The following is a 26,405-nucleotide window of genomic DNA, read 5'->3' on the forward strand; positions in this document are numbered from 1 at the left end:
TTTGAAATTTGAAATTTTCGTTACACTTCCCTACAGTCCCTACACTACCTTTCTTGACTGTGCAGTGTGCTGTGCTGAGAATTCTGAGAAAATTCAAATTTCAAATATTTCCCGCGGGACAAAATCTATTACCTCTGTGGATCTCATTTGATGTACCTCTGTGTTTGTTTGTTTTTTTTTTGAAATGTGTTTTTCGAAAGAAGTCGTTAGTCGTTACAAAAAAAAAAAGGTTCAAGTTGAAGTGAAGTGATAATTAAAAAAAAATCAAAAAAGTTCCTCTATAATCTGTCTCCCTGCATAATTTTCCTGCTTAATTTTCCTATATGGTTCTTGTTTTTTAAAGATAGACACCTTGAATTCACCCACATTGCTGTCCCTGGTGGGTACAAAAAGGATGTGTTAAAACTCTTGCAATGCTCTCAAGAGTCCCGAGTCAACAACTTATGGTCAGAGACTAGTAGAAGATTACTTTTGCAGCTATGGATTCTTCAGGACTCTTCTCAGGAGCAGACAAGGAAAACATCTTGGAAATAACAAATAAAGCCAGTGAGAATTCACTGTGTGATGTGTCCAAGAGTTGTCTAAAGGTGAGAAACATCATTGTTGTATCATGTAGGTTTTGTTTAAAATACCTTAAAATTAATCTCAAAGTTAACATTAATGTTGATCTATGGAGAAGTGCAAATGTGCTTGAAAAAGTCCATTATGTGACCAGCAGTTGTGAGCATTGAGTTAAGACCTGGGGTTAAAGGGTATTCAACTTGTTTTTGTTTAAAATTCAACGTGGGTCTTTAACTCAAAGTTAACATTAATGTTGATCTATGGAAAGTGCAAATGTGCTTGAAAAAGTCCATTATGTGACCAGCAGTTGTGAGCATTGAGTTAAGACCTGGGGTTAAAGGGTATTCAACTTGTCAACCTGGTTCTTTAACTCAAAGTTAACATTAATGTTGATCTCTGGAGAAATGCAAACGTGCTTGAAAAAGTCCATTATGTGACCAGCAGTTGTGAGCATTGAGTTAAGACCTGGGGTTAAAGGGTATTCAACTTGTTGCTTTACCTTTCAGTCTATAATCTCATGTTAACATCCTGTTGTTTGACATTTGGATTTTTTCCCTAGTACTTGGGTAGTTATGCATTAGACTTAGTTTTTTTTTATTATTTTTTTTTATGTACACAATACATAGTCTAACTCCAGCTTCTTTCCAATTTTCAGGCTCCAGAAATTAGTGACTTTGAAATAGTCAAAGCTATAAGCAGAGGGGCTTTTGGCAAGGTATTCCTTGGATACAAGAAAACCAACAAAGATCAACTCTATGCTATCAAAGTGATGAAGAAAGATGAAATGATCAACAAGAACATGGTGAGCCAAGTGCTCCGAGAACGGAATGCTCTTGCACTGACACATAGTCCATTCTGTGTTCAGTTGTTTTATTCCTTGCAAACTTCATCCTGTGTGTTCTTAGTCATGGAGTACATGATTGGCGGAGATGTCAAATCACTTATTGCTGCTAATGGAGCTCTGCCCGAGGATATGGCTGCTTTCTATGCAGCAGAGGTGGTGCTGGCTCTTCAGTATTTACACTCTCATGGTATCATTCACAGAGACCTGAAACCTGATAACATGCTCATTTCAGCACAAGGTCATATCAAACTCACTGATTTCGGTCTCAGCAGCCTTTAAAAACAGTCTTATTATGTTGATAAAAGTTAAAGTATTTGAATCGATCTTTTGTTAATCAAATGTGACGAAGAAAAATGAAAATACAAGAAGAAAAAAAGGATGTATGATAAATTAATATGATATGTAATAACTAATAAACTAAACAGTAGTAAGTGCAAGTGGTCTCAGCCGTGTTACTTTTCACAGAGGTTAGTTTATACATTTTTTTCTTTCCATGGTTTTAGCTCCTCATTGTCCAATAGTAAACACATTATTTCTAGCAATCCTTCAACAACCAATAGTCTGTAAGTATGTGGACCAAACAAATCATCAACTAAAATAAACTAAACTCTTCAATACCTAATAACTCCTTACTTATGGTCTTAATTGCAGATTTGGAAATATCAGACCTTGTCAATGGAACCCCCAATGCATTTAACATCAGAACCCCTGGTCAACTTCTATCTCTTAAGACTGGGGTCTACAATGTTATGCCTTAGTGTTCTTGACATCTTCAACGTACGGTATACGTTATACCTGGCGAAATTTCCAAAAAATTATATGTAGGTAGACCTTTCCTACTTTCCAGGATGTACAAAATTCTCAAGCCCCATTTCCTTCCGCTCTACGTGTTGCAGGTTCTCAAATACCAACGTCAACTGCAGCTCAACTACGTACAAATGTTACGCCGCTCCAAACATCTCGAGCTATTTTATTTTTCTTCTGCTTCCCCAGAGCTAGAATGGCCGGAAGATGAAGAAGCTTTGAATCCATCCACGGAGGAAACTATTCTGGCTCTTCTCAAATCTGACCCTACACAACGGCCATCCGGTCATCAAGTACGTAGATTACCCATGTTCAAAGATTACGACTGGGATAGTATTCTGGACCAGGAACCTCCCTTTGTACCCCAGCCTGATGATGTATTCGATACGTCCTATTTCCATGGTATGTGAATTTGTTCTATCTCTAACATCTCACCTTGTGTTTGGTTCAGCCGATAAAACCAATTCTTACATGGACTCCACCCTGTCCACTACACATGGGAATGGATCATTTGTGTGTTGCTCTAACTTGAACTCTCACACAGCCTCCGGTATGGATGTAGACTCTCCTTCTGCTCTGTACTCAAAGTTGTCCACCATGGATTGTATGTCTCCTCCCAATGCACATAACCTGAGTGGTGTCAGTCCATTCTTAGCTATGGATAGAAGCCCCCCGGATAACTCAGGTGAATTTGTGTTTTTATTCTTATACCTACGAAAATATAGCTTATTTTTCAATAATGGAATGCTATACACTGCCAAGAGGCAAAGCGTGGCAATACTTCAAGGCAAGACGAGAATCTAGCCTAGTTAGTTCACAATAATGGAATGCTATACACTGTCAAGAGGCAAAGCGTGGCAATACTTCAAGGCAAGACGAGAATCTAGCCTAGTTAGTGTGAATTTGTGTTTTTATTCTTATACCTACGAGAATCTAGCTTTTTTTTTTCAATAATGGAATGCTATACACTGCCAAGAGGCAAAGCGTGGCAATACTTCAAGGCAAGACGAGAATCTAGCCTAGTTAGTTCATTTATCCATTAGACCATTTTAGGCAAGTTTTTGAAGCGCCACCATTTTGAATCAGGTTGGAAGGTGAGGAATTATGCTTCATTTTCAATAGATCAGTTGCGCTTACTTGGGTGATGTTTCAAAGTCATAGAGCAGGAAAAATGAGGACCAACGGAATTTTTCTTTTTCGCCATTTTGAATCAGGGTGGAATGTGAGGAATTTGGAATTCAAGTAGCCTTCGTTTACAACATTTTATTTGGAATTTGATGCTTAGGACAAAGGACCAAGAGTATGTAAGCTTTTGTCCATCTAAGTACCTTTTTTCCATACTATTTCTTAGTGACCGTGATTTTTTTCTTTTTCGGATATACCTACCTATTTGCTTCATTTCCAATTGGATAATTTTTTAATTTATTTCAATTTCTCTCTGTTTCAGCGTGAGAGTTGTTTTTTCCCATAGGTTTGATAGAGGGGACTGTAACAGCAGAGGTCTTATCGTTCCGAGAGCGAAGTGAGAAGGAGGATAGGATAGGAGAAAAGATGTTACGAGAACAAACGTTATTTGTGTACAATAAAGTTCGCCCCAGGCGAGAATCGAACCCGCGACCTAGCGCTTGCTAGGCAGACGAGCTACCCTTCAAGCTAACTAGGCTGGCTATAAGTACACTTTTTTTGTGAGAGACAAGTATGAACCTATGTAATTCTAATACTCATACAGGGACTGTTTGCCCCTTCACTTAAGCTTCAGAGTGAGTTTTTTGTGGTCAAACGTACTGTCGCCGATGGCTCCTGTTAATACTCATACAGGGACTGTTTGCCCCTTCACTTAAGCTTCAGAGTGAGCTTTTTGTGGTCAAACGTACTGTCGCCGATGGCTCCTGTAAAAAGTGAAATTCAAGTATTAAACCCTTACCCAATGGTGTTTCAATAAGCGATTTATTATTTTTCTTCTACTTCCCCAGAGCTAGAATGGCCGGAAGATGAAGAGGCTTTGAATCCATCCACGGAGGAAACTATTCTGGCTCTTCTCAAATCTGACCCCATTGTGTTCATGGGGGATGACACATGGAGTAGTTTGTATCCAAATCGGTTTCTCCGTCATTATGATTTCCCATCATTCAATACATGGGACTTGGACACAGTTGACAGAGGAGTGAGGAAACATCTGATCCCAGAAGTGGAGAAGTCAGACTGGGATGTGCTCATTGCTCATTTCCTAGGAGTAGATCATTGTGGACATCGGTATGGACCTTACCACTTGGAGATGAAGAGGAAGTTGCTTGAGATAAACCAAACAATAAGGTGAGTCATTGTTTTCCTGTAATCCCATGCTTTTATGCAGTTCAGCTATTTTTAACACATTGGATGCCATGAGTCCCACATATGGGTCACAGTGCCTTGAAGCCTGGTACATGTGACCCTTATAAGGATAACACTATCATTTGAAGTCTGGTACATGTGACCCTTATAAGGGTCACAGGAGAGTGTTGTAGTTCTGTACGTGTGACACTTATCAGGTCCACATTTCAATGAATTTCTTATGAGGAATAGTTTCCTCTGGTACCAGACCAGCCATAGCCTGGTACCAGGCAGCAGACTAAAAAAAAAGAAAAAAAAAGCTGGCATCCAATTTGTTAAGGAACTCTATCTGTTACTTACCCATATTATTGATTTTTTTTTCTGCTCTAGCTCTAAATGCAATTATTCATGTTTTAGAAAAATAAAGGATTTAACTAGCTAAGTAGGTACTAGCATTTACTATTAGGTATTAGCTAAGTACTAGCATTTACTATTAGGTATTAGCTAAGTACTAGCATTTACTATTAGGTATTAGCTAAGTATGTGTTATTGGTTGTTGCAGGGACTGGTATGTCTGAGTCTAAATTTTTGTACTGACAATTCTGTTGTATTTCTTGCAGTGACATTATGGAATATGTGGACAAGGATACAGTACTATTTGTCATTGGAGACCATGGCATGACAACTACAGGTAAGTGACCAAATGAAAAATAAGAGGTAGCCATGTAATAGGTAAATTGCAAAGAAACAAAGTGTGAGGTATGGACATATTAAGGAACCTAAGCTTGTTTTTAGAGAGAGGGGGGGGGAAGAAAAAAAGCTTGGCCCTGTTTTGGGAAGCAAAAATTTCAATAAATTGCTTTGAGACTGTTTCAATGTAAGATAGTACAGAATGTCTGATGTTTCTGAGCTATTAATCTTGTCTGTCAGTTGTTTTCCACTCATTGATTGTTATTGGCAATTCTTATGTTACAGGAGATCATGGAGGAGACAGTGAGTCTGAACTCAACTCTGCTCTCTTCATCTACTCCGGCTCTCCATGGCAATTTTACTATTTTGAATTAAATGTGCCTCGATCCAGGCGCTATTTTGAGTTAAAGGTGTCACGATTCTGTCGCTATTTTGAATTAAAGGTGCCACGATCCTGTCACTATTTTGAATTAAAGGTGCCACGATCCTGTCACCTTTTTGAATTAACTTGACTTACTTGACTTATATCCTTGAATCCCTAGGGGGGACGTAGGGCCGCAACAAAGGAACGCCAACGGACACGATTTTGTGCCAGACGTCATCTGGAAACTCTCCCGTTTCCCATATTTTCTTGAAAAGTCCATGCAAGATTTCAGCTGTTGTATCTGGGTTAGACTTTAGGACTTTGGGGACTGGTATGTCTGAGTCTAAATTTTTGTACCGACAATTCTGTTGTTTTTCTTGCAGTGACATTATGGAATATGTGGACAAGGATACAGTACTATTTGTCATTGGAGACCATGGCATGACAACTACAGGTAAGTGACCAAATGAAAAATAAGAGGTAGCCATGTTGAAAGAAATTGCAAAGAAACAAAGTGTGAGGTATGGACATATTAAGGAACCTAAGCCTGTTTTTAGAGAGAGGGGGGGGGGAAGAAAAAAAGCTTGGCCCTGTTTTTGGGAAGCAAAAATTTCAATAAATTGCTTTGAGACAGTTTCAATGTAAGATAGTACAGAATGTCTGATGTTTCTGGGCTATTAATCTTGTCTGTCAGTTGTTTTCCACTCATTGTTTATTATTGGCAATTCTTATGTTACAGGAGATCATGGAGGAGACAGTGAGCTGTTTTTAGAGAGAGGGGGGGGAAGAAAAAAAGCTTGGCCCTGTTTTTGGGAAGCAAAAATTTCAATAAATTGCTTTGAGACTTTCAATGTAAGATAGTACAGAATGTCTGATGTTTCTGAACTATTAATCTTGTCTGTCAGTTGTTTTCCACTCATTGTTTATTATTGGCAATTCTTATGTTACAGGAGATCATGGAGGAGACAGTGAGGTCTTTATGTCTTCCTCTGCACCTCCACTTGTTATAATGCTGCCCAAGTACTGGAAGGACTCAACTTTTTCTATTACTTCGCCATTCAGAAAGATGTCCTCATTTCTTTTGCAGTTTATGTCCATCCGTTTTGTCTTCTTTACATTGATCTTTAGGCCTACCTCCATTGCATCTTTTCTTAGGTCTTCTATTTTATCCTTCATGTCTTTTAGATTTTGCGACAGTAAGCATATATCATCAGCAAAATCTATGTCTTCCAATCTGTTTATTAGGCCCCACTGTATTCCTCTCTTTATTCTGGTCACCTTGGTCATTTGCTCAATCTTTGTCTTTGGTAAAATAAGTATAAGTTAGTATCGCTTTATTTAGAGGTTTAGTCTGTCTGTGTAGAACAAGTTGTTCCATTACACGAACAGTTTAGACCCCCTAATAGTGGAATAGGACCGCTAATCAGCTAATTTAAACGACTGAAAGTGCCCTCTCCGGCCTTTAAAAACAGTCTTATTGTGTTGATAAAAGTTAAAATATTTGAATCGATTCTTTGCTAATCAAACGTGACGAAGGAAAATGAAAATACGTGAAGAAAAAAAGGATGTATGATAAATATGATATGTAATAACTAATAAACTAAACAGTAGTAAGTGCAAGTAGGTAGGTAGGTAGGTATTTAAAGAAAGTTTTGAACATATGTGACAACTATGCCCCAAATTATAAATGCCGTTCCTCAATCAATACACTGCGCCAAGTTTTATGACTTGACTTGGACTCGAACCATCAACCTCATCTTAAGTCCACCGCTCTTACCACTAAGTCTGACGTCACATATATTTGAACTCTTTCCTTAGAACGGAAAATAAAAATTGAATTTTCGACCTTTTAGAGTTATTTTTTCGGAGTTTTGACCTCAGATTTGGATTTTTCCCAACTTTTTACACAGGAATCGACCATTTACATATTTACAATTTTTACCCATTTGCAACTGCTCCATTGATTGGACAATTTTTTAATTTATTTTAATTTCTCTCTGTTTCAGCCAAAAACAATCTCCAGCAGTTGGTGGTGTCTAACTGTGATATCTGCCCGTAGGATTGCCGTCCGGTAAATATTTTAGTGACATTAGTAATGTCACTAAACTCGTCTACATTGGCAGTTCTCCATTAAATTGCCTCTACACTCATTTTTTCCACCTTGATGATCAAAATATTGCGAATCAAAATAATAATTGTAGCTACCTGGATCTCTTTTTCGGATATACCTACCTATTTGCTTCATTTCCAATTGGATAATTTTTTAATTTATTTCAATTTCTCTCTGTTTCAGCCAAAAACAATCTCCAGCAGTTGGTGGTGTCTAACTGTGATATCTGCCCTTAGGATTGCCGTCCGGTAAATATTTTAGTGACATTAGTAATGTCACTAAACTCGTCTACATTGGCAGCTCTCCATTAAATTGCCTCTACACTCATTTTTTCCACCTTGATGATCAAAATATTGCGAATCAAAATAATAATTGTAGCTACCTGGATCATTCCTTTAGTTTTAAGTTTTATTTATTGAGTCACGACTGTTTTGTGGGGAAAAAGAAACCACCAAGTCCATATGACGGGCGGTGCTGAAGAAAAGGATTACCTCCAACCTGATCTTTATTTAAGGTAGTGGCTACAGAACCGGAAAAAATGCGGTGATTTAAGAATACTGAATTATTTGTTGGCTTGTTCACCCATAAAGAGACTTTTTAGCCTTATTGTGCCATTATACATAAACGAGGTAGTTATTGGCATTAGGAATTGCCTGTGCCTGCCCATCAGGGCATTTTCCTGATGTCCCATCTTTTTATCTAACTTTCGGTTCTGTAATCACTTTCAACATACTTGCAGAAACTTTATTCTACATGTTCTAATATTACTCCACTAGCAATCAATCTAGGATAGTACTTTAAGGACTTACCTGGAATTGTCTTGGATCTATGGGCAAGGCAGTTCGCCAGGCCAAATTACAGGAAGCATAAGCACGCCTGTGTATCTTTATATACCTAGTATACTCCCCCATTAGCTATATTTCCGTAAAAGTTAACCTATTTATCGTTATTCAATCTTGTATCGAATATTTTTTCAATTGTTTCCATGTATTTTCACAACTAGGTATAAACGTTGTAACATTAAACTTGTTTGAATATTATTCAATGTTTTACTTGCTGTTTATTTATTTCATCTGAAAATATTATTTGTTTTCTTATCCCTAATTTAGTAAGTAGAGCATTACAGTTCTGTATGGTCATGCATCCAAATACACACCATGCTGGACGATGCTGAACCCAAGTGTCCTATGGCATCTTTTCCTGTAAATGAAGAGCCTGTGTCAGGGTATACCTACCCTCCTTAACCTGGTCCTTTCGACGACACAATCATTTATATCTATATGTATACAGTGAGCTAAGATCTGAGGTAGCATCCACAAAGTGGGGAGAGTCTGATCAATGAATTAATCTTTACTTCCAAAATATACATAGGCCATTTTCAGGAAGCAATTTTTTTATGAATTACTTAAAGTCGTCTCTTCTTGATCCTCCTTGTGTTCCTTGTCCAGTTTTGTTTTGACTATTGCATTGCATACTTTAAACAACCAATTCTATTATATTCCAAGTAAGATTCAATTGATTCTCTTCACAACCAATTCTATTACATTCTAAGTAAGATTCAATTAATTCTCTTCACAACCAATTCTATTACATTCTAAGTAAGATTCAATTGATTCTCTTCACAACCAATTCTATTGCATTCTAATTAAGATTCAATTAATTGTCTTCACAACCAATTCTATTGCATTCTAATTAAGATTCAATTAATTGTCTTCACAACGAATTCTATTCTATTCCAGGATCCCATGAGTCCAGTGAGTCCCATAGCTACTCCACACCCAGCCAAGAAAATCCCGTTCCGTACCCCGAAATCCGTCAGGATAGGAAAACAAGCTAGTGACAATCGTATCCTAGGTACTCCGGACTATTTAGCTCCTGAACTTCTACTAGGACAAGATCATGGTAAGCTCAATCTTTGTCTTTGGTAAAATAAGTATAAGTTAGTATCGCTTTGTTTAGAGGTTTAGTCTGTCTGTGTAGAACAAGTTGTTCCATTACACGAACAGTTTAGACCCCCTAATAGTGGAATAGGACCGCTAATCTAAACTCTCAATCATACATCAGACTTTGTCAAAACATCCAGAGAGGTCCCGCTTGTTTCAGTTCATAGCAGATCCTCCAACAACTACATCAAACTCTCAATCATACATCAGACTCTGTCAAAACATCCAGAGAGGTCCCGCTTGTTTCAGTTCATAGCAGATCCTCCAACAACTACATTAGTCTAGCTATTGGTTTCGTGTAACATTCAGTCCAGTATTGACAAAAGATGTCTAAAATAAATTCATTAAGTAAAACGGGGAAGCACTATTCTAAATTTCCAATTCTAATTCTCTTGCTTTCCAGTTGTTCACCTCCATGGTGGCAGCAGCTGTACACTGTCGCCATCTAATTGTGTTCATGGGGGATGACACATGGAGTAGTTTGTATCCGAATCGGTTTCTCCGTCATTATGATTTCCCATCATTCAATACATGGGACTTGGACACAGTTGACAGAGGAGTGAGGAAACATCTGATCCTAATTCTAATTCTCTTGCTTTCCAGTTGTTCACCTCCATGGTGGCAGCAGCTGTACACTGTCGCCATTTGATGGTGTGGAAGATCTTCGCGCCCAAGTTGATCTTCGAAGGTGCTGCCCTCATCTGCATCACACTGCCATTCACAATGCTTGGATTCTTCCTTATCGTGCGCATAACTAACAGTATGGAGAACTTTGTGCGCAGGTTGGAAGATGAGTATAGTTGATCCTGAGGTAACCAGGACGCCGCCATATTGAATTTGAGGTAACTCGACACCAATGCCTTCAATTCTAATTCTCTTGCTTTCCAGTTGTTCACCTCCATGGTGGCAGCAGCTGTACACTGTCGCCATCTGATGGTGTGGAAGATCTTCGCGCCCAAGTTGATCTTCGAAGGTGCTGCCCTCATCTGCATCACACTGCCATTCACAATGCTTGGATTCTTCCTTATCGTGCGCATAACTAACAGTATGGAGAACTTTGTGCGCAGGTTGGAAGATGAGTATAGTTGATCCTGAGGTAACCAGGACGCCGCCATATTGAATTTGAGGTAACTCGACATCAATGCCTTTTTTGAAGTAAAAGTGCCACGGTTCTATGGCACTTTTACTATTTTGAATTAAAGGTGCCTCGATCCAGGCGCTATTTTGAATTAAAGGTGCCACGATCCTGTCACTATTTTGAATTAAAGGTGCCACAATTGAGTCACGATTTTGAGTTAAACCTTTAACTCAAAATGCTCGGATTCTTCCTTATTGTGCACATAACGAACAGTATGGAGAACTTTTTGCGCAGGCTCGAGGACGAGTATAGTTGATCCTGAGGTAATCAGGACGCCGCCATATTGAATTTGAGGTAATTCGACACCAATGCCTTTTTGAGTTAAAGGTGCCACAATTTTGGCACTATTCTGAGTTAAAGGTGCCACGATTCTGTCACCATTATAAAGTGGCACTTTTACTATTTTGAATTCAAGGTGCCTCGATCCAGGCGCTATTTTGAGTTAAAGGTGTCACGATTCTGTCGCTATTTTGAATTAAAGGTGCCACGATCCTGTCACTATTTTGAATTAAAGGTGCCACGATCCTGTCACCTTTTTGAATTAAAGGTGCCACAATTCAGTCACCATTTTGAGTTAAACCTTTAACTCAAAATGCTCGGATTCTTCCTTATTGTGCACATAACGAACAGTATGGAGAGCTCGAGGAGAGTCACCATTTTGAGTTAAACCTTTAACTCACAATGCTCGGATTCTTCCTTATTGTGCACATAACGAACAGTATGGAGAACTTTGTGCGCAGGCTCGAGGACGAGTATAGTTGATCCTGAGGTAACCAGGACGCCGCCATATTGAATTTGAGGTAACTCGACACCAATGCCTTTTTGAGTTAAAGGTGCCACAATTTTGGCACTATTCTGAGTTAAAGGTGTCACGATCCTGTCACCGGCTGTAGGTAACTTGCGTACTATTTCAATTTTAACCTTCTAGTTGCGTACTAAAATGAAAAAAAGATGTCCGATTCAAATAGTTTGACCTATTGGCGAATCCAGCGTAATAGTAATCCTTGAAAGATTTGTGGAAATATTTCTCAACATTCTTGAAGTTCCAGTCACTGTTTCCCCAAGAGTTATAGTCATTAGGATTTCCTAAACTGACTTACGTGACGATAATTGAATCGTAAGTCGTAAGTTGACCGAAAAATAAAGAACGTTAAAGATTTCAGTTAATTTTGGTTGCAAAAACTATTTATATTGGAATTTTTACCAAACCAAAATATACATTACCTACATACATAGGTATGTATTTGGTAAATTTGAGCAATAATTTCGAAAGATCTGACACTTTCGTCGATGGACGTTTTTTGTAGTGCAAATGTTAGGGCTGGGATATATGACGAAACACTTGGGTCATCTCCTGTCAAACAAAGAGAAATATGCTAATGTTAGATATAGCAGTAACTTTGAATGTTCTTTCTGTCATTATTGAAACTTCGTGTCGGTTTATTTCCCTATTTCGTTTTTGTAGTGGTTGTAATCGTCCACGAATATATCATTTCGCAAAACGTACAAAGTAGTTTCTGTACATTTCATTATCTACGGGTAGCCATTTTGTACATTGTTATTCTTCGTAGTTATTTATTTTAAGTCTTTTTATCTCCTATTATATAGGAGACTATTTTATTATTGCCTTTACTTAATTACGATTTTTTTTTTTTTTTTTTTTCTTAAAGGTGCCACAATTCAGTCACCATTTTGAGTTAAACCTTTAACTCAAAATGCTCGGATTCTTCCTTATTGTGCACATAACGAACAGTATGGAGAACTTTGTGCGCAGGCTCGAGGACGAGTATAGTTGATCCTGAGGTAACCAGGACGCCGCCATATTGAATTTGAGGTAACTCGACACCAATGCCTTTTTGAGTTAAAGGTGCCACAATTTTGGCACTATTCTGAGTTAAAGGTGCCACGATTCTGTCACCATTATAAAGTAAAGGTGCCACGATCCTGTCACCGGCTGTAGGTAACTTGCGTACTATTTCAATTTTAACCTTCTAGTTGCGTACTAAAATGAAAAAAAGTTGTCCGACTTGCGTACTGGGTCTTTTTTGTTTATTTTTCGAAAGGTCGAGGGATTTTTTTTTATTAACATGGGACAAAAACATTCTCTGTTTTCCTAATTTTGCTCAAATAATTAAGAAGTCCTTTTTATATGTTTCCTAACCCTATACTAAATCCAATAACACACAAAAAGTTGATCGTTTGTGAAAGATCTTGTTATGTACTACCTAACCCTATCATTCCCAGAAAGTTGATCATTTGTGAAAGTTCTTTTCGCGTGCTACCTAACCCTATCATTCCCAGAAAGTTGACCAGTTGTGAAAGTTTTTGCGTGCTACCTAACCCTATCATTCCCTGAAAGTTGATCATTTGAGAAAGTTCTTTTTGCGTGCTACCTAACCCTATCATTCAAAGGAAGTTAATCATTTGCGAAAGTTCTTTTCGCCTTCTAAAATTATTTCGTGGGATATAATAAGTAATAAGGGATTTTTTCTGTGGGACCAAATTTTGAGAGGTATTTTTCCCCAGTCTACCTGGTTTTTCCAGTACGCAAGTAGTACATCTTTAGTACGCCAGTAGTACTGTCTACCTGAAAATTTAGTACGCAACTAGTACTGCAGTACAGAAGTAGTAAACACCGCTGTCACCATTTTGAGTGCCACGCTCCTGTTTGAGAATTTGGGATAATTCGACACCAATGCCTTTTTGAATTTAAAGTGACTGAATTTAAGAGCACATGACTCGATTGCCACACTCCTGTTTGAGAATTTGGGATAGTTCGACACCAATGCCTTTTTGAATTTAAAGTGACTGAATTTAAGAGCACATGACTCGATTTTAGATCCACTCATTATTTTGTCGCCATTTTGAATTTAAGGCGCCACAATTCTGACATCATCTTACCATATATGAGGCCCAATTAGTCCTCATTTTGCAGCTCTTGTACGTGTTTTATACGAGAATTTATCTATTTCCAAAGGAAATTGTGAACTTTGATCAAAGAAATAAGACTGTCTACATTCTACATACATATTAGAGAGTTTTTGCACTGCTGACTTACGTGACGATAATTGAATCGTAAGGCGTAAGTTGACCGAAAAATAAAGAACGTTAAAGACTTCATGGTTGCAAAAACTATTTATATTGGAATTTATACCAAACCAAAATATACATTACCTACATACATAGGTATGTATTTGGTAAATTTGAGGGAATCGTAAGGCGTAAGTTGACCGAAAAATAAAGAACGTTAAAGACTTCAGTTAATTTTGGTTGCAAAAACTATTTATATTGGAATTTATACCAAACCAAAATATACATTACCTACATACATAGGTATGTATTTGGTAAATTTGAGCAATAATTTCGAAAGATCTGACACTTTCGTCTACTTGCCAACCAGTGATTTTCGCTGGGAATCGAGTGTTGGATAAAAAGCTACTGGTAGCGTTTAATAATTCTAAGTGTTTACCTATTGTTCTATCTGTAAGTACTGGTACAAAGTATCTTGTACGTGTTTTACACGAAAATGTATCTATTTCCAAAGGATATTGTGAACTTTGATCAAAGAAATAAGACTGTCTACATTCTACATATGTACATATTAGAGAGTTTTTGCACTGCTGACTTACGTGACGATAATTGAATCGTAAGACGTAAGTTGACCGAAAAATAAAGAACGTTAAAGATTTCAGTTAATTTTGGTTGCAAAAACTATTTATATTGGAATTTTTACCAAACCAAAATATACATTACCTACATACATAGGTATGTATTTGGTAAATTTGAGCAATAATTTCGAAAGATCTGACACTTTCGTCTACTTGCCAACCAGTGATTTTCGCTGGGAATCGAGTGTTGGACAAAAAGCTACTGGTAGCGTTTAATAATTCTAAGTGTTTATTGTTCTATCTGTAAGTACTGAAACGTACAAAGTAGTTTCTGTACATTTCATTATCTACGGGTAGCCATTTTGTACATTGTTATTCAACGATTGGTTGAACCTTATCTTATCATAGACAGGAAGTGCGTCATGTTATATTTACTTTGAACTTTTGTTCATTCTGTTTTAAATTTCAAAAACATCCTTATTCTGGAGAAAAAAATACCTAGGTATGATTTTACATTGTAACTTTCCTGGTTTCCTGTAATAGGGATCTATGCAACCATCTGATTATGTGCTTTGGTGGCTTTAGGATATTGCGTTTTAACAGTTACGCCCTCTTATTATAAAATGTAATGTAAATCTTAGTCTGTCATCAAAAATTCAGCAAGATACCTATAAAATAGGTAAATAGTTGTTATCTTGTAAAAAAAGAAGCTATAATTTGAGTGTTATGATACTTGGAAAAAGTGGGTTACTGTGGCCTGTGGCACGACCACTTCAAACAAAGAAAACGAAGGACCTCCGTATAGCAGATTAAATCACAATAAACACAGTGATACCTTTGATAATCTGGAACATGAAAATTAATTGTACAGCGAGGTAGGACTTTACTGTTAAAAGGTTAAAAGTGTTAAAAGCTTTTAAATACCACGCCTGTTTTAGTACATCCTGTATAAAGTTCAAGCTCACCCTGTATAGAGTTAATAAACTGAATAAACACCACGTGTAACCACCTATAACTGATATTATGTTGTGTAGCTTTGCCTCTCTGATAACTATTATTATTGTTTCAAAGTTACTGCTATAACTAACATTAGCATATTTCTCTTTGTTTGACAGGAGATGACCCAAGTGTTTCGTCATATATCCCAGCCCTAACATTTGCACTACAAAAAAAGGGGTGAAAAGTATCTACCTAAGTACCTCTTGAAAAGTCTTCTGATCAAATTGAACAAATCCTAAACACGAATTTTTATATCGGTTCATATTTTAACCAAGATACGTCATCACTTCAGCAGTCCATTCATTCATTATTATTTCTTTCTTTCTTTCTGTCCATTCATTTCTTTTCTTTTCATTCCAGATCAACTGTTCCACGTATCGTGGCTGACAGTGCTAGGCTGGGGATTCTCCAGTATCTATTGGTTCTATGGCACCGGGCATCAGTCCACTGTAAGCTCCATTCATTGGGACATCATCTTCATCACGAGATCCATCCTTTTTTTCTTTCTGTCCATTCATTTCTTTTCTTTTTTTCATTCCAGATCAACTGTTCCACGTATCGTGGCTGACAGTGCTAGGCTGGGGATTCTCCAGCATCTATTGGTTCTATGGCACCGGGCATCAGTCCACTGTAAGCTCCATTCACTGGGACATCATCTTCATCACGAGATCCATCACCAATAGTGACGTCATCATGCCTGGCCTTATCATAGGACTCAACACGTTCATTTCCTTCGCCATTCATGCACTCCTGTGAGATCCATCACTAATAGTGACGTCATCATGCCTGGCCTTATCATAGGACTCAACACGTTCATTTCCTTCGCCATTCATGCGCTCCTGTTGCCTGTAAGTTAAGATCCATCACCAATAGTGACGTCATCATGCCTGGCCTTATCATAGGACTCAACACGTTCATTTCCTTCGCCATTCATGCACTCCTGTTGCCTGTAAGTTTTTTTTTATGTTATCTATTTAGAAGTTCGGCTATCTTTTTGTTATAGCCAAAACCAAATGTCAGCCCAAAGCAATCACCCTAGTTAGGGCTGATTGAGAGAAGATTTAGAAATTCGGCTATGATCCTTAGGCCTTGAGGGGTGAAAAGTATCTACCTAACTAAGTACCTCTTGAAAAGTCTTCTGATCAAATTGAACAAATCCTAAACACGAATTTTTATATCGGTTCATATTTTAACCTAGATACGCAACTCTCTATCTCACGCTACGTTTGATAAAAATTAAAAATCTCAATCAAAGTGACACCAGAATGATGGCGGAAATTTTGAAATAAGTGGTAAGAAATTTAGGGAGTATAAATAATAACATCCCTTCAGAAGATCTTTTACGAAATCTCCTTGGGAATGCAATATTTTAAATAAGCTTGGGAATGCCAGTGTTAATTCTATCTCACGCTACGTTTGATAAAAATTAAAAATCTCAATCAAAGTGACACCAGAATGATGGCGGAAATTTGAAATAAGTGGTAAGAAATTTAGGGAGTGTAAATAATAACATCCCTTCAGAAGATCTTTTACGAAATCTCCTTGGGAATGCAATATTTTAAATAAGCTTGGGAATGCCAGTGTTAATTCTAGCGCCAATAATCGGTTTCATCTCCTCCACAGTTGATTCTAGTCATCCCGTTCACCCTCCACGCAATATTTCCCAAGTTCATACCCCTCCAAGACAAAACCAAAGATATGAAGCAAGGAGAACTGGTTCTATTTGCCAATCAGAAACTCCTGTACTCTGGTCTCTTCTCTCTCGTGTCCAAGTATCTCATCTTCCATGGCTTCAGAGTAAGTTGATAACACTTAAGGGTGAATTTTACCAATATTTTCCAGTCCCTAGAAGGCCTGTTAAGCTAACAGTCTATTAAATTCCATTTGACTTGTATAGGCTTAAGTATTAGAGCTGTTGGGGGCTAAAAGAAGGTTGGTGAAACCCACCATTAAGCCTGTTAAAGAGAAAAGCGTGGGTTCAATCCCAGCCGAAGTGAATTTTGTCCTTGATATTATTTTAGAAATTGATGGTCCTGGTCATTTGCAGACCTTTTCAAAGCAGCAACTTCCAAAGGAAACAAGTCGGCAGTCTAGCTATTGGTTAAATTCCATTTGACTTGTATAGGCTTAATAGAGCTGTTGGGAGCTAAAAAGAAGTTTGGTGAAACCCACCATTAAGCCTGTTAAAGAGAAAAGCGTGGGTTCAATCCCAGCCGAACTGAATTTTGTCCTTGATTTTATTTTAGAAATTGATGGTCCTGGTCATTTGCAGACCTTTTCAAAGCAGCAACTTCCAAAGGAAACAAGTCGGCAGTCTAGCTATTGGTTTCGTGTAACATTCAGTCCAGTATTGACAAAAGATGTCTAAAATAAATTCATTAAAATAGGAAAGCACTATTCTAAATTTCTAATTCTAATGAGTCTCGATTAATGGAAAAGAGCTTTCTCTAAGAGAGGACATAGAATTGACGAAGAGAGGACATAGAATTGACGAAGAGGAGGGTAGGAGAAGGAAGTGAAATGGGAGAGAAAGAAAAGGAGAAAAGGGAGAGTTAATAGAGCTCAGAAGAGAGGAAGGATTGAGAGAAGAGGGCGAGAAGGAAAAATTTTCGAAAGGTTGAGGGATTTTTTTTTTATTAACATGGGACAAAAACATTCCCCTGTTTTCCTAATTTTGCTCAAATAATTGAGTCCTTTTTATATGTTTCCTAACCCTATACTAAACCCAATAACACACAAAAAGTTGATCGTTTGTGAAAGATCTTGTTGTGTACCTAACCCTATCATTCCCAGAAAGTTGATCATTTGTGAAAGTTATTTTCGCGTGCTACCTAACCCTATCATTCCCAGAAAGTTGACCAGTTGTGAAAGTTCTTTTTGCGTGCTACCTAACCCCGTCATTCCCTGAAAGTTGATCATTTCTGAAAGTTCTTTTTGTGTGCTACCTAACCCTATCATTCAAAGGGAGTTGATCATTTGCGAAAGTTCTTTTCGCCTTCTAAAATTATTTCGTGGGATACAATAAGGGATTTTTTCTGTGGGACCAAATTTTGAGAGGTATTTTTCCCTACTCTACCTGGTTTTTCCAGTACGCAAGTAGTACTGTCTACCTGAAAATTTAGTACGCAACTAGTAGGTACTGCAGTACGGAAGTAGTAAACACCGCTGTCACCATTTTGAGTTAAAGGTGCCACACTCCTGTTTGAGAATTTGAGATAATTCGACAAGATCTTAGTCACCAAAGTATTTTTCATGACAAACAAATTGGGTCTCTCTTTGATAGGTACTAGAAATGCTCTAGCTGTATTGAGTCGCTCACCGTCCTTGATGTTAGTTTTCAGATGTAGGGTACCAGCTTTGTTGGGATTGATATTTTTGTTCTTATATTTCAATTTGTCAAGGTGAATATCTTTAGTCGCACTTCCGATAGTCTCCGTGATGTCATTTGTTTTCAAATAGTTTGACCTATTGGCGAATCCAGCGTAATAGTAATCCTTGAAAGATTTGTGGAAATATTTCTCAACGTTCTTGAAGTTCCAGTCACTGTTTCCCCAAGAGTTGTAGTCATTAGGATTTCCTACTAAGTACATCATGGCATTCATGTTACTTGATCTTAAAGGTGTCACGATCCTGTCACCGGCTGTAGGTAACTTGCGTACTATTTCAATCTTAACCTTCTAGTTGCGTACTAAAATGAAAAAAAGATGTCCGACTTGCGTACTGGGTCTTTTTGGTTTATTTTTCGAAAGGTTGAGGGATTCTTTTTAAAAACATGGGACAAAAACATTCCCCTGTTTTCCTAATTTTGCTCAAATAATTAAGAAGTCCTTTTTATATGTTTCCTAACCCTATACTAAACCCAATTACACACAAAAAGTTGATCGTTTGTGAAAGATCTTGTTGTGTACTACCTAACCCTATCATTCCCAGAAAGTTGATCATTTGTGAAAGTTATTTTCGCGTGCTACCTAACCCTATCATTCCCAGAAAGTTGATTTTTTGCGCTTGTTTGAGATCAATCACATTAAGTTGTGTTCACAGTTCACACATAGTCGACTGGAACCGTCCACACTGCCTCGACAACATATATTCACCTCAATGAACCTAATCAATCCACGGCCGTCGACTATAATATGTGTGGACAGTGGACACAGCTTTCAATACTGAAAAATCTTGAAATTTTAATGATTCGTTTATCAATTAACGAATCCCCCAAAGTTGATCATTTGTGAAAGTTCTTTTCGCGCGCGTGCTACCTAACCCTATCATTCTAAGGAAGTTGATCATTTGCGAAAATTCTTTTCACCTTCTAGATTTATTTCCTGGGATATAATAAGAGATTTTTTCTGTGGGACCAAATTTTGAGAGGTATTTTTCCCGTCTACCTGGTTTTTTCAGTACGCAAGTAGTACAACTTTAGTACGCAAGTAGTAAACACCGATTTTGAGAGCATTTTCCCTCGCTTTTTCTGGAACATGGGGCAGGCGCCATATTGAAAGCAGAAATACTTTCAATATACGGCCATAGCGCACCCTCGTTTCAACCTGGGGAAACTTTATCGCCAGTGGAAACCCAACACTAACCTAAGCCAAGGGAAATCCAACACTAACCTAAGCCAAGGCGCCCGGTGTTGAACTTCCATCATGCAATTATTACTTTAAATAGGTTTTACTATATTGTATTAACCTTAGGTTTTACAATTTATAACTACTATTCTCACAGGAAAAGATAAAGAAAATGGTGATTTCCTATGGGTCAGACTGGGTCAGCAGCCGATTCGTGTTCAAACCGAAGCTCCAAGCTTTGTACGTGTTTTACACGAAAATGTATCTATTTCCAAAGGATATTGTGAACTTTGATCAAAGAAATAAGACTGTCTACATTCTACATATGTACATATTAGAGAGTTTTTGCACTGCTGACTTACGTGACGATAATGGAATCGTAAGGCGTAAGTTGACCGAAAAATAAAGAACGTTAAAGATTTCAGTTAATTTTGGTTGCAAAAACTATTTATATTGGAATTTTTACCAAACCAAAATATACATTACCTACATACATAGGTATGTATTTGGTAAATTTGAGCAATAATTTCGAAAGATCTGACACTTTCGTCTACTTGCCAACCAGTGATTTTCGCTGGGAATCGAGTGTTGGATAAAAAGCTACTGGTAGCGTTTAATAATTCTAAGTGTTTACCTATTGTTCTATCTGTAAGTACTGGAACGTACAAAGTAGTTTCTGTACATTTCATTATCTACGGGTAGCCATTTTGTACATTGTTATTCTTCGTAGTTATTTATTTTAAGTCTTTTTATCTCCTATTATATAGGAGACTATTTTATTATTGCCTTTACTTAATTACGATTTTTTTTTTTTTTTTGCTTTCTAGTCATCTGTAGTGTTTCTTTCTTAAAACTCCAATCTCACCGAGAATTTTTTTATACAAATTAATTCAGTATTTATTATTTATTTTTCACCCCTTTCCTCCCAAATTTGTTTATTGTTAACATACGTCGTTAGTTCCATAATGAAAAGGATTTCTCATACAAATATGAAAAAAAGTTAAACATTTAAAGTAAAGTGTGTTTAAAAAAGATCAACTTTGGTCAGTAGAGAAATAAATTGTATTTAACGAACTGCTCTGATACAGAGTTTGCCATCTGATGCAGCATAAAATTATAACCTTTATGACCAAACCCTGTATTCAAAAATCTATTAGTTTTGGTGAAGATATTTGGAACACCAATCGAAGCATTAATGCTGCATTTAATGTAATATTTGCATTATTGGAACCGATGCAAAAATCGGCGTTTTCTTGCATTTATTTCATAATCTAAACATGAGTGAATGTTATCCCACTGTACAACCCCCGGATATACAGTCTCATTCATATTGACTATTGTTGGACATTTGAAAAGGGGGCACCTGCTATCCTACTTGTAAGAAGGTTATATCGCGAAAAATGTATCCACATATATTATATTGGTTTTCTATTAATGTTATCCCACTGTACAACCCCCGGATATACAGTCTCATTCATATTGACTATTGTTGAACATTTGAAAAGGGGGCACCTGCTATCCTACTTGTAAGAAGGGTATATCGCGAAAAATGTATCCACATATATTATATTGGTTTTCTATAAATCACAACATCCCTAATTGTGATCTTTGTAATTCAAAAGCTTTTACATACCACGCCTGTTTTAGTACATCCTGTATAAAGTTCAAGCTCACCCTGTATAGAGTTAATAAACTGAATAAACACCACGTGTAACCACCTTATTCTGGAGAAAAAAAAATACCTAGGTATGATTTTACATTGTAACTTTCCTGGTTTCCTGTAATAGGGATCTATGCAACCATCTGATTATGTGCTTTGGCATACCACGCCTGTTTTAGTACATCCTGTATAAAGTTCAAGCTCACCCTGTATAGATTTAATAAACTGAATAAACACCACGTGTAACCACCTATAACTGATATTATGTTATGTAGCTTTGCCTCTCTGATAACTATTATTATTGTCACCACGTGTAACCACCTATAACTGATATTATGTTATGTAGCTTTGCCTCTCTGATAACTACTATTATTGTTGTTTTTATGTCCACAAGTCACAAGTTTCATTAGAAACAGAAGTATGCTGGGCACGGTATTTTGCTCAGGCATGACTGATAATTTTGAAAATTCTAGCCATCAGGGCTGACCAGGGGAAAATTGCAGAAATAACTTTGAACTTAACAATTCACCTTTTTTCAAAAATTATAACGTGACATTGAATTTATTACAAAGGGAATGGATAAACATTGTAATACGTTCGTTAAAGTAACTGTGCCATTCAAATACACATATTTGACATGTGAAGTTGCTTTCAGGAGTAGGGCATAGTTCTCACAAATGGATGAGCACATAAATCATTATTCAGGTATTATGTATGTATATTCCATGATGGATTTTAACATTATTTGCTTTAAAAAAAAAAATATCAGAAACGCATTTTCAAAAAAGTTGCAAAGTTTTTCATTCGTAGGCATTTTAACCAAGTTTTAACTTTCATATAGGTACATAATAGTTAAGTAGTGCAATGATAACATTTAGCAGAAGTCTTTATGGAGGGATAGATAATAAAACATAACAGTGGAAGTTAGTTATAACTGGAATAGTAGATACAATGTAATTTACATTAGTCACTCCACGCTTTGTTAATAATGACCAATAATATTGAATAATCATATTGTTTACACATGTCTCATTCAAAGTTCCAGTAAAGATTGGGTAAATCTCCCAGATGTCTTATAAGATACAGAAATACGTAGAGAGGGACAAAAGTATGCCAATTAGAGGGTAAGAAGAAATAAAAACAAATTTGAATCAAACTTAAAAAAGAAAGAAAAAACAATATGATTATTCAATATTATTGGTCATTATTAACAAAGCGTGGAGTGACTAATGTAAATTACATTGTATCTACTATTCCAAACACATGTCTCATTCAAAGTTCAAGTAAAGATTGGGTAAATCTCCCAGAGGTCTCATAAGATACAGAAATACGTAGAGAGGGACAAAAGTATGCCAATTAGAGGGTAAGAAGAAATAAAAACAAATTTGAATCAAACTTAAAAAAGAAAGAAAAAAACAATATGATTATTCAATATTATTGGTCATTATTAACAAAGCGTGGAGTGACTAATGTAAATTACAACATATTGTTTTTTTCTTTCTTTTTTAAGTTTGATTCAAATTTGTTTTTATTTTCTTACCCTCTAATTGGCATACTTTTGTCCCTCTCTACGTATTTCTGTATCTTATAAGACATCTGGGAGATTTACCCAATCTTTACTCTTGTCATAGTCGTGTCATTTTCCGTTTTTCTGACGAGAAATGACCTCTATGATCATGTAATTTTACCCCCCCTCCCCCCTAGACTACTTTCTGTGAGGGTATCTAAAAGTCACAGGTTTACACCAACAAACCCACAAGCACTGAAGTATTGAAAGGTGAAATTGAAGGCTGCATCAACGAGATACAGCTTGATTTAATCAAATTCGTCATTGAAAATTTTGTCAAAAGAGAACGAATGTAACATCAAAGTCGAGGGAGGTTATCTGTCTGATTATTGTTCCATACATAATTTCAGAATGTTTACTTCTCAAATCATCTAAGAAGTCTATTTTTTTCTACGGAGAACCATGCTTTATTAAATAATCAAATCTTGCGTTCTTATTGAGACACCCTTTACAATTGAAGGAGTTTTAACACTTTTAACCTTTTAACAGTAAAGTCCTACCTCGCTGTACAATTAATTTTCATGTTCCAGATTATCAAAGGTATCACTGTAACTTGGTTAAAATGCCTACGAATGAAAAACTTTGCAACTTTTTTGAAAATGCGTTTCTGGTATTTTTTTAAAGCAAATAATGTTAAAATACATCATGGAATATACATACATAATACCTGAATAATGATTTATGTGCTCATCCATTTGTGAGACCAATGGCCTGCTCCTGAAAGCAACTTCACATGTCAAATATTTGGATGGCACAGTTACTTTAACGAACATATTACAATGTTTATCCATGATATTCCCTTTGTAATAAATTCAATGTTATAATTTTTGCAAAATGCGAATTGTTAAGTTCAAAGTTTTTTTCTGCAATTTCCCCCTGGTCAGCCCTGATAACAAGAATTTTCAAATTATCAGTCATGCCTGAGCAAAATACCGTGCCCAGCATACCTCTGTTTCTAATGAAACTTGTGACTTGTGGACATAAAAACAACACACGTTATAATTTTTGAAAAAAGGTGTATTGTTAAGTTCAAAGTTATTTCTGCAATTTTCCCCTGGTCAGCCCTGATGGCTAGAATTTTCAAATTATCAGTCATGCCTGAGCAAAATACCGTGCCCAGCATACCTGTTTCTAATGAAACTTGTGACTTGTGGACATAAAAACAACAATAATAATAGTTATCAGAGAGGCAAAGCTACATAACATAATATCAGTTATAGGTGGTTACACGTGGTGTTTATTCAGTTTATTAACTCTATACAGGGTGAGCTTGAACTTTATACAGGATGTACTAAAACAGGCGTGGTATGTAAAAGCTTTTGAATTTTTACAAAGATCACAATTAGGGATGTTGTGATTTATAGAAAACCAATATAATATATGTGGATACATTTTTCGCGATATAACCTTCTTACAAGTAGGATAGCAGGTGCCCCCTTTTCAAATGTCCAACAATAGTCAATATGAATGAGACTGTATATCCGGGGGTTGTACAGTGGGATAACATTCACTCATGTTTAGATTATGAAATAAATGCAAGAAAACGCCGATTTTTGCATCGGTTCCAATAATGCAAATATTACATTAAATGCAGCATTAATGCTTCGATTGGTGTTCCAAATATCTTCACCAAAACTAATAGATTTTTGAATACAGGGTTTGGTCATAAAGGTTATAATTTTATGCTGCATCAGATGGCAAACTCTGTATCAGAGCAGTTCGTTAAATACAATTTATTTCTGTACTGACCAAAGTTGATCTTTTTTAAACGCACTTTACTTTAAATGTTTAACTTTTTTCATATTTGTATGAGAAATCCTTTTCATTATGGAACTAACGACGTATGTTAACAATAAACAAATTTGGGGGGAAAGGGGTGAAAAATAAATAATAAATACTGAATTAATTTGTATAAAAAAATTCTCGGTGAGATTGGAGTTTTAAGAAAGAAACACTACAGATGACTAGAAAGCAAAAAAAAAAAAAAAATCGTAATTAAGTAAAGGCAATAATAAAATAGTCTCCTATATAATAGGAGATAAAAAGACTTAAAATAAATAACTACGAAGAATAACAATGTACAAAATGGCTACCCGTAGATAATGAAATGTACAGAAACTACTTTGTACGTTCCAGTACTTACAGATAGAACAATAGGTAAACACTTAGAATTATTAAACGCTACCAGTAGCTTTTTATCCAACACTCGATTCCCAGCGAAAATCACTGGTTGGCAAGTAGACGAAAGTGTCAGATCTTTCGAAATTATTGCTCAAATTTACCAAATACATACCTATGTATGTAGGTAATGTATATTTTGGTTTGGTAAAAATTCCAATATAAATAGTTTTTGCAACCAAAATTAACTGAAATCTTTAACGTTCTTTATTTTTCGGTCAACTTACGCCTTACGATTCCATTATCGTCACGTAAGTCAGCAGTGCAAAAACTCTCTAATATGTACATATGTAGAATGTAGACAGTCTTATTTCTTTGATCAAAGTTCACAATATCCTTTGGAAATAGATACATTTTCGTGTAAAACACGTACAAGAGCTGCAAAATGAGGACTAATGGGGCCTCATATATGGTAAGATGATGTCAGAATTGTGGCGCCTTAAATTCAAAATGGCCACAAAATCATGAGTGGATCTAAAATGGAGTCGTGTGCTCTTAAATTCAGTCACTTTATATTCAAAAAGGCATTGGTGTCGAATTATCTCAAATTCTCAAACAGGAGTGTGGCACCTTTAACTCAAAATGGTGACAGCGGTGTTTACTACTTCCGTACTGCAGTACCTACTAGTTGCGTACTAAATTTTCAGGTAGACAGTACTACTTGCGTACTGGAAAAACCAGGTAGAGTAGGGAAAAATACCTCTCAAAATTTGGTCCCACAGAAAAAATCCCTTATTGTATCCCACGAAATAATTTTAGAAGGCGAAAAGAACTTTCGCAAATGATCAACTCCCTTTGAATGATAGGGTTAGGTAGCACACAAAAAGAACTTTCAGAAATGATCAACTTTCAGGGAATGACAGGGTTAGGTAGCACGCAAAAAGAACTTTCACAACTGGTCAACTTTCTGGGAATGATAGGGTTAGGTAGCACGCGAAAATAACTTTCACAAATGATCAACTTTCTGGGAATGATAGGGTTAGGTACACAACAAGATCTTTCACAAACGATCAACTTTTTGTGTGTTATTGGGTTTAGTATAGGGTTAGGAAACATATAAAAAG

General features: G+C 36.5%; 2 protein-coding genes and 1 long non-coding RNA gene across 3 annotated transcripts in view; all 3 read left to right on the top strand.

The window, feature by feature from the left end:
- LOC103507036 overlaps positions 1-475 on the top strand; it is a 25,929-nt gene extending 25,454 nt beyond the window's left edge. The window contains exon 5 of the mRNA XM_026822000.1: positions 344-475. The gene's annotated coding sequence lies outside the window, so the exon portion shown is untranslated. The remainder of the gene's footprint in view (positions 1-343) is intronic.
- LOC103507038 (serine/threonine-protein kinase greatwall-like) lies at positions 457-6,773 on the top strand. Its single transcript, XM_026821981.1, has 11 exons — positions 457-587; positions 1,217-1,667; positions 1,846-1,872; positions 2,057-2,122; positions 2,625-2,894; positions 4,183-4,522; positions 5,140-5,210; positions 5,495-5,561; positions 5,957-6,027; positions 6,524-6,546; positions 6,759-6,773. Exons 1-11 carry the CDS (start codon positions 480-482, stop codon positions 6,771-6,773), a joined length of 1,509 nt encoding a protein of 502 aa, XP_026677782.1. The 5' UTR covers positions 457-479.
- Positions 6,774-10,245: 3,472 nt separating this feature from the next.
- LOC113466519 lies at positions 10,246-11,396 on the top strand. The gene is made up of 3 exons (XR_003390896.1): positions 10,246-10,468; positions 10,754-10,828; positions 11,180-11,396. It is a non-coding gene; the product is annotated as an uncharacterized LOC113466519 (long non-coding RNA).
- The last annotated feature ends 15,009 nt before the right edge of the window (positions 11,397-26,405 follow it).

This window comes from Diaphorina citri, unplaced genomic scaffold (genome assembly GCF_000475195.1).
Source record: "Diaphorina citri unplaced genomic scaffold, Diaci psyllid genome assembly version 1.1 scaffold283, whole genome shotgun sequence".
NCBI classification, from domain to species: domain Eukaryota; kingdom Metazoa; phylum Arthropoda; class Insecta; order Hemiptera; family Psyllidae; genus Diaphorina; species Diaphorina citri.

Bases quoted from the DNA above. Each gene is read 5' to 3' on its own strand.
- LOC103507038 (XM_026821981.1), top strand. From the start codon at position 480: ATGGATTCTTCAGGACTCTTCTCAGGAGCAGACAAGGAAAACATCTTG. The intron at 1,873-2,056 runs GTTAGTTTATAC...TCTTAATTGCAG, and splicing joins CCGTGTTACTTTTCACAGAG to ATTTGGAAATATCAGACCTT. The intron at 5,562-5,956 runs GCAATTTTACTA...TTTTTCTTGCAG, and splicing joins ATCTACTCCGGCTCTCCATG to TGACATTATGGAATATGTGG.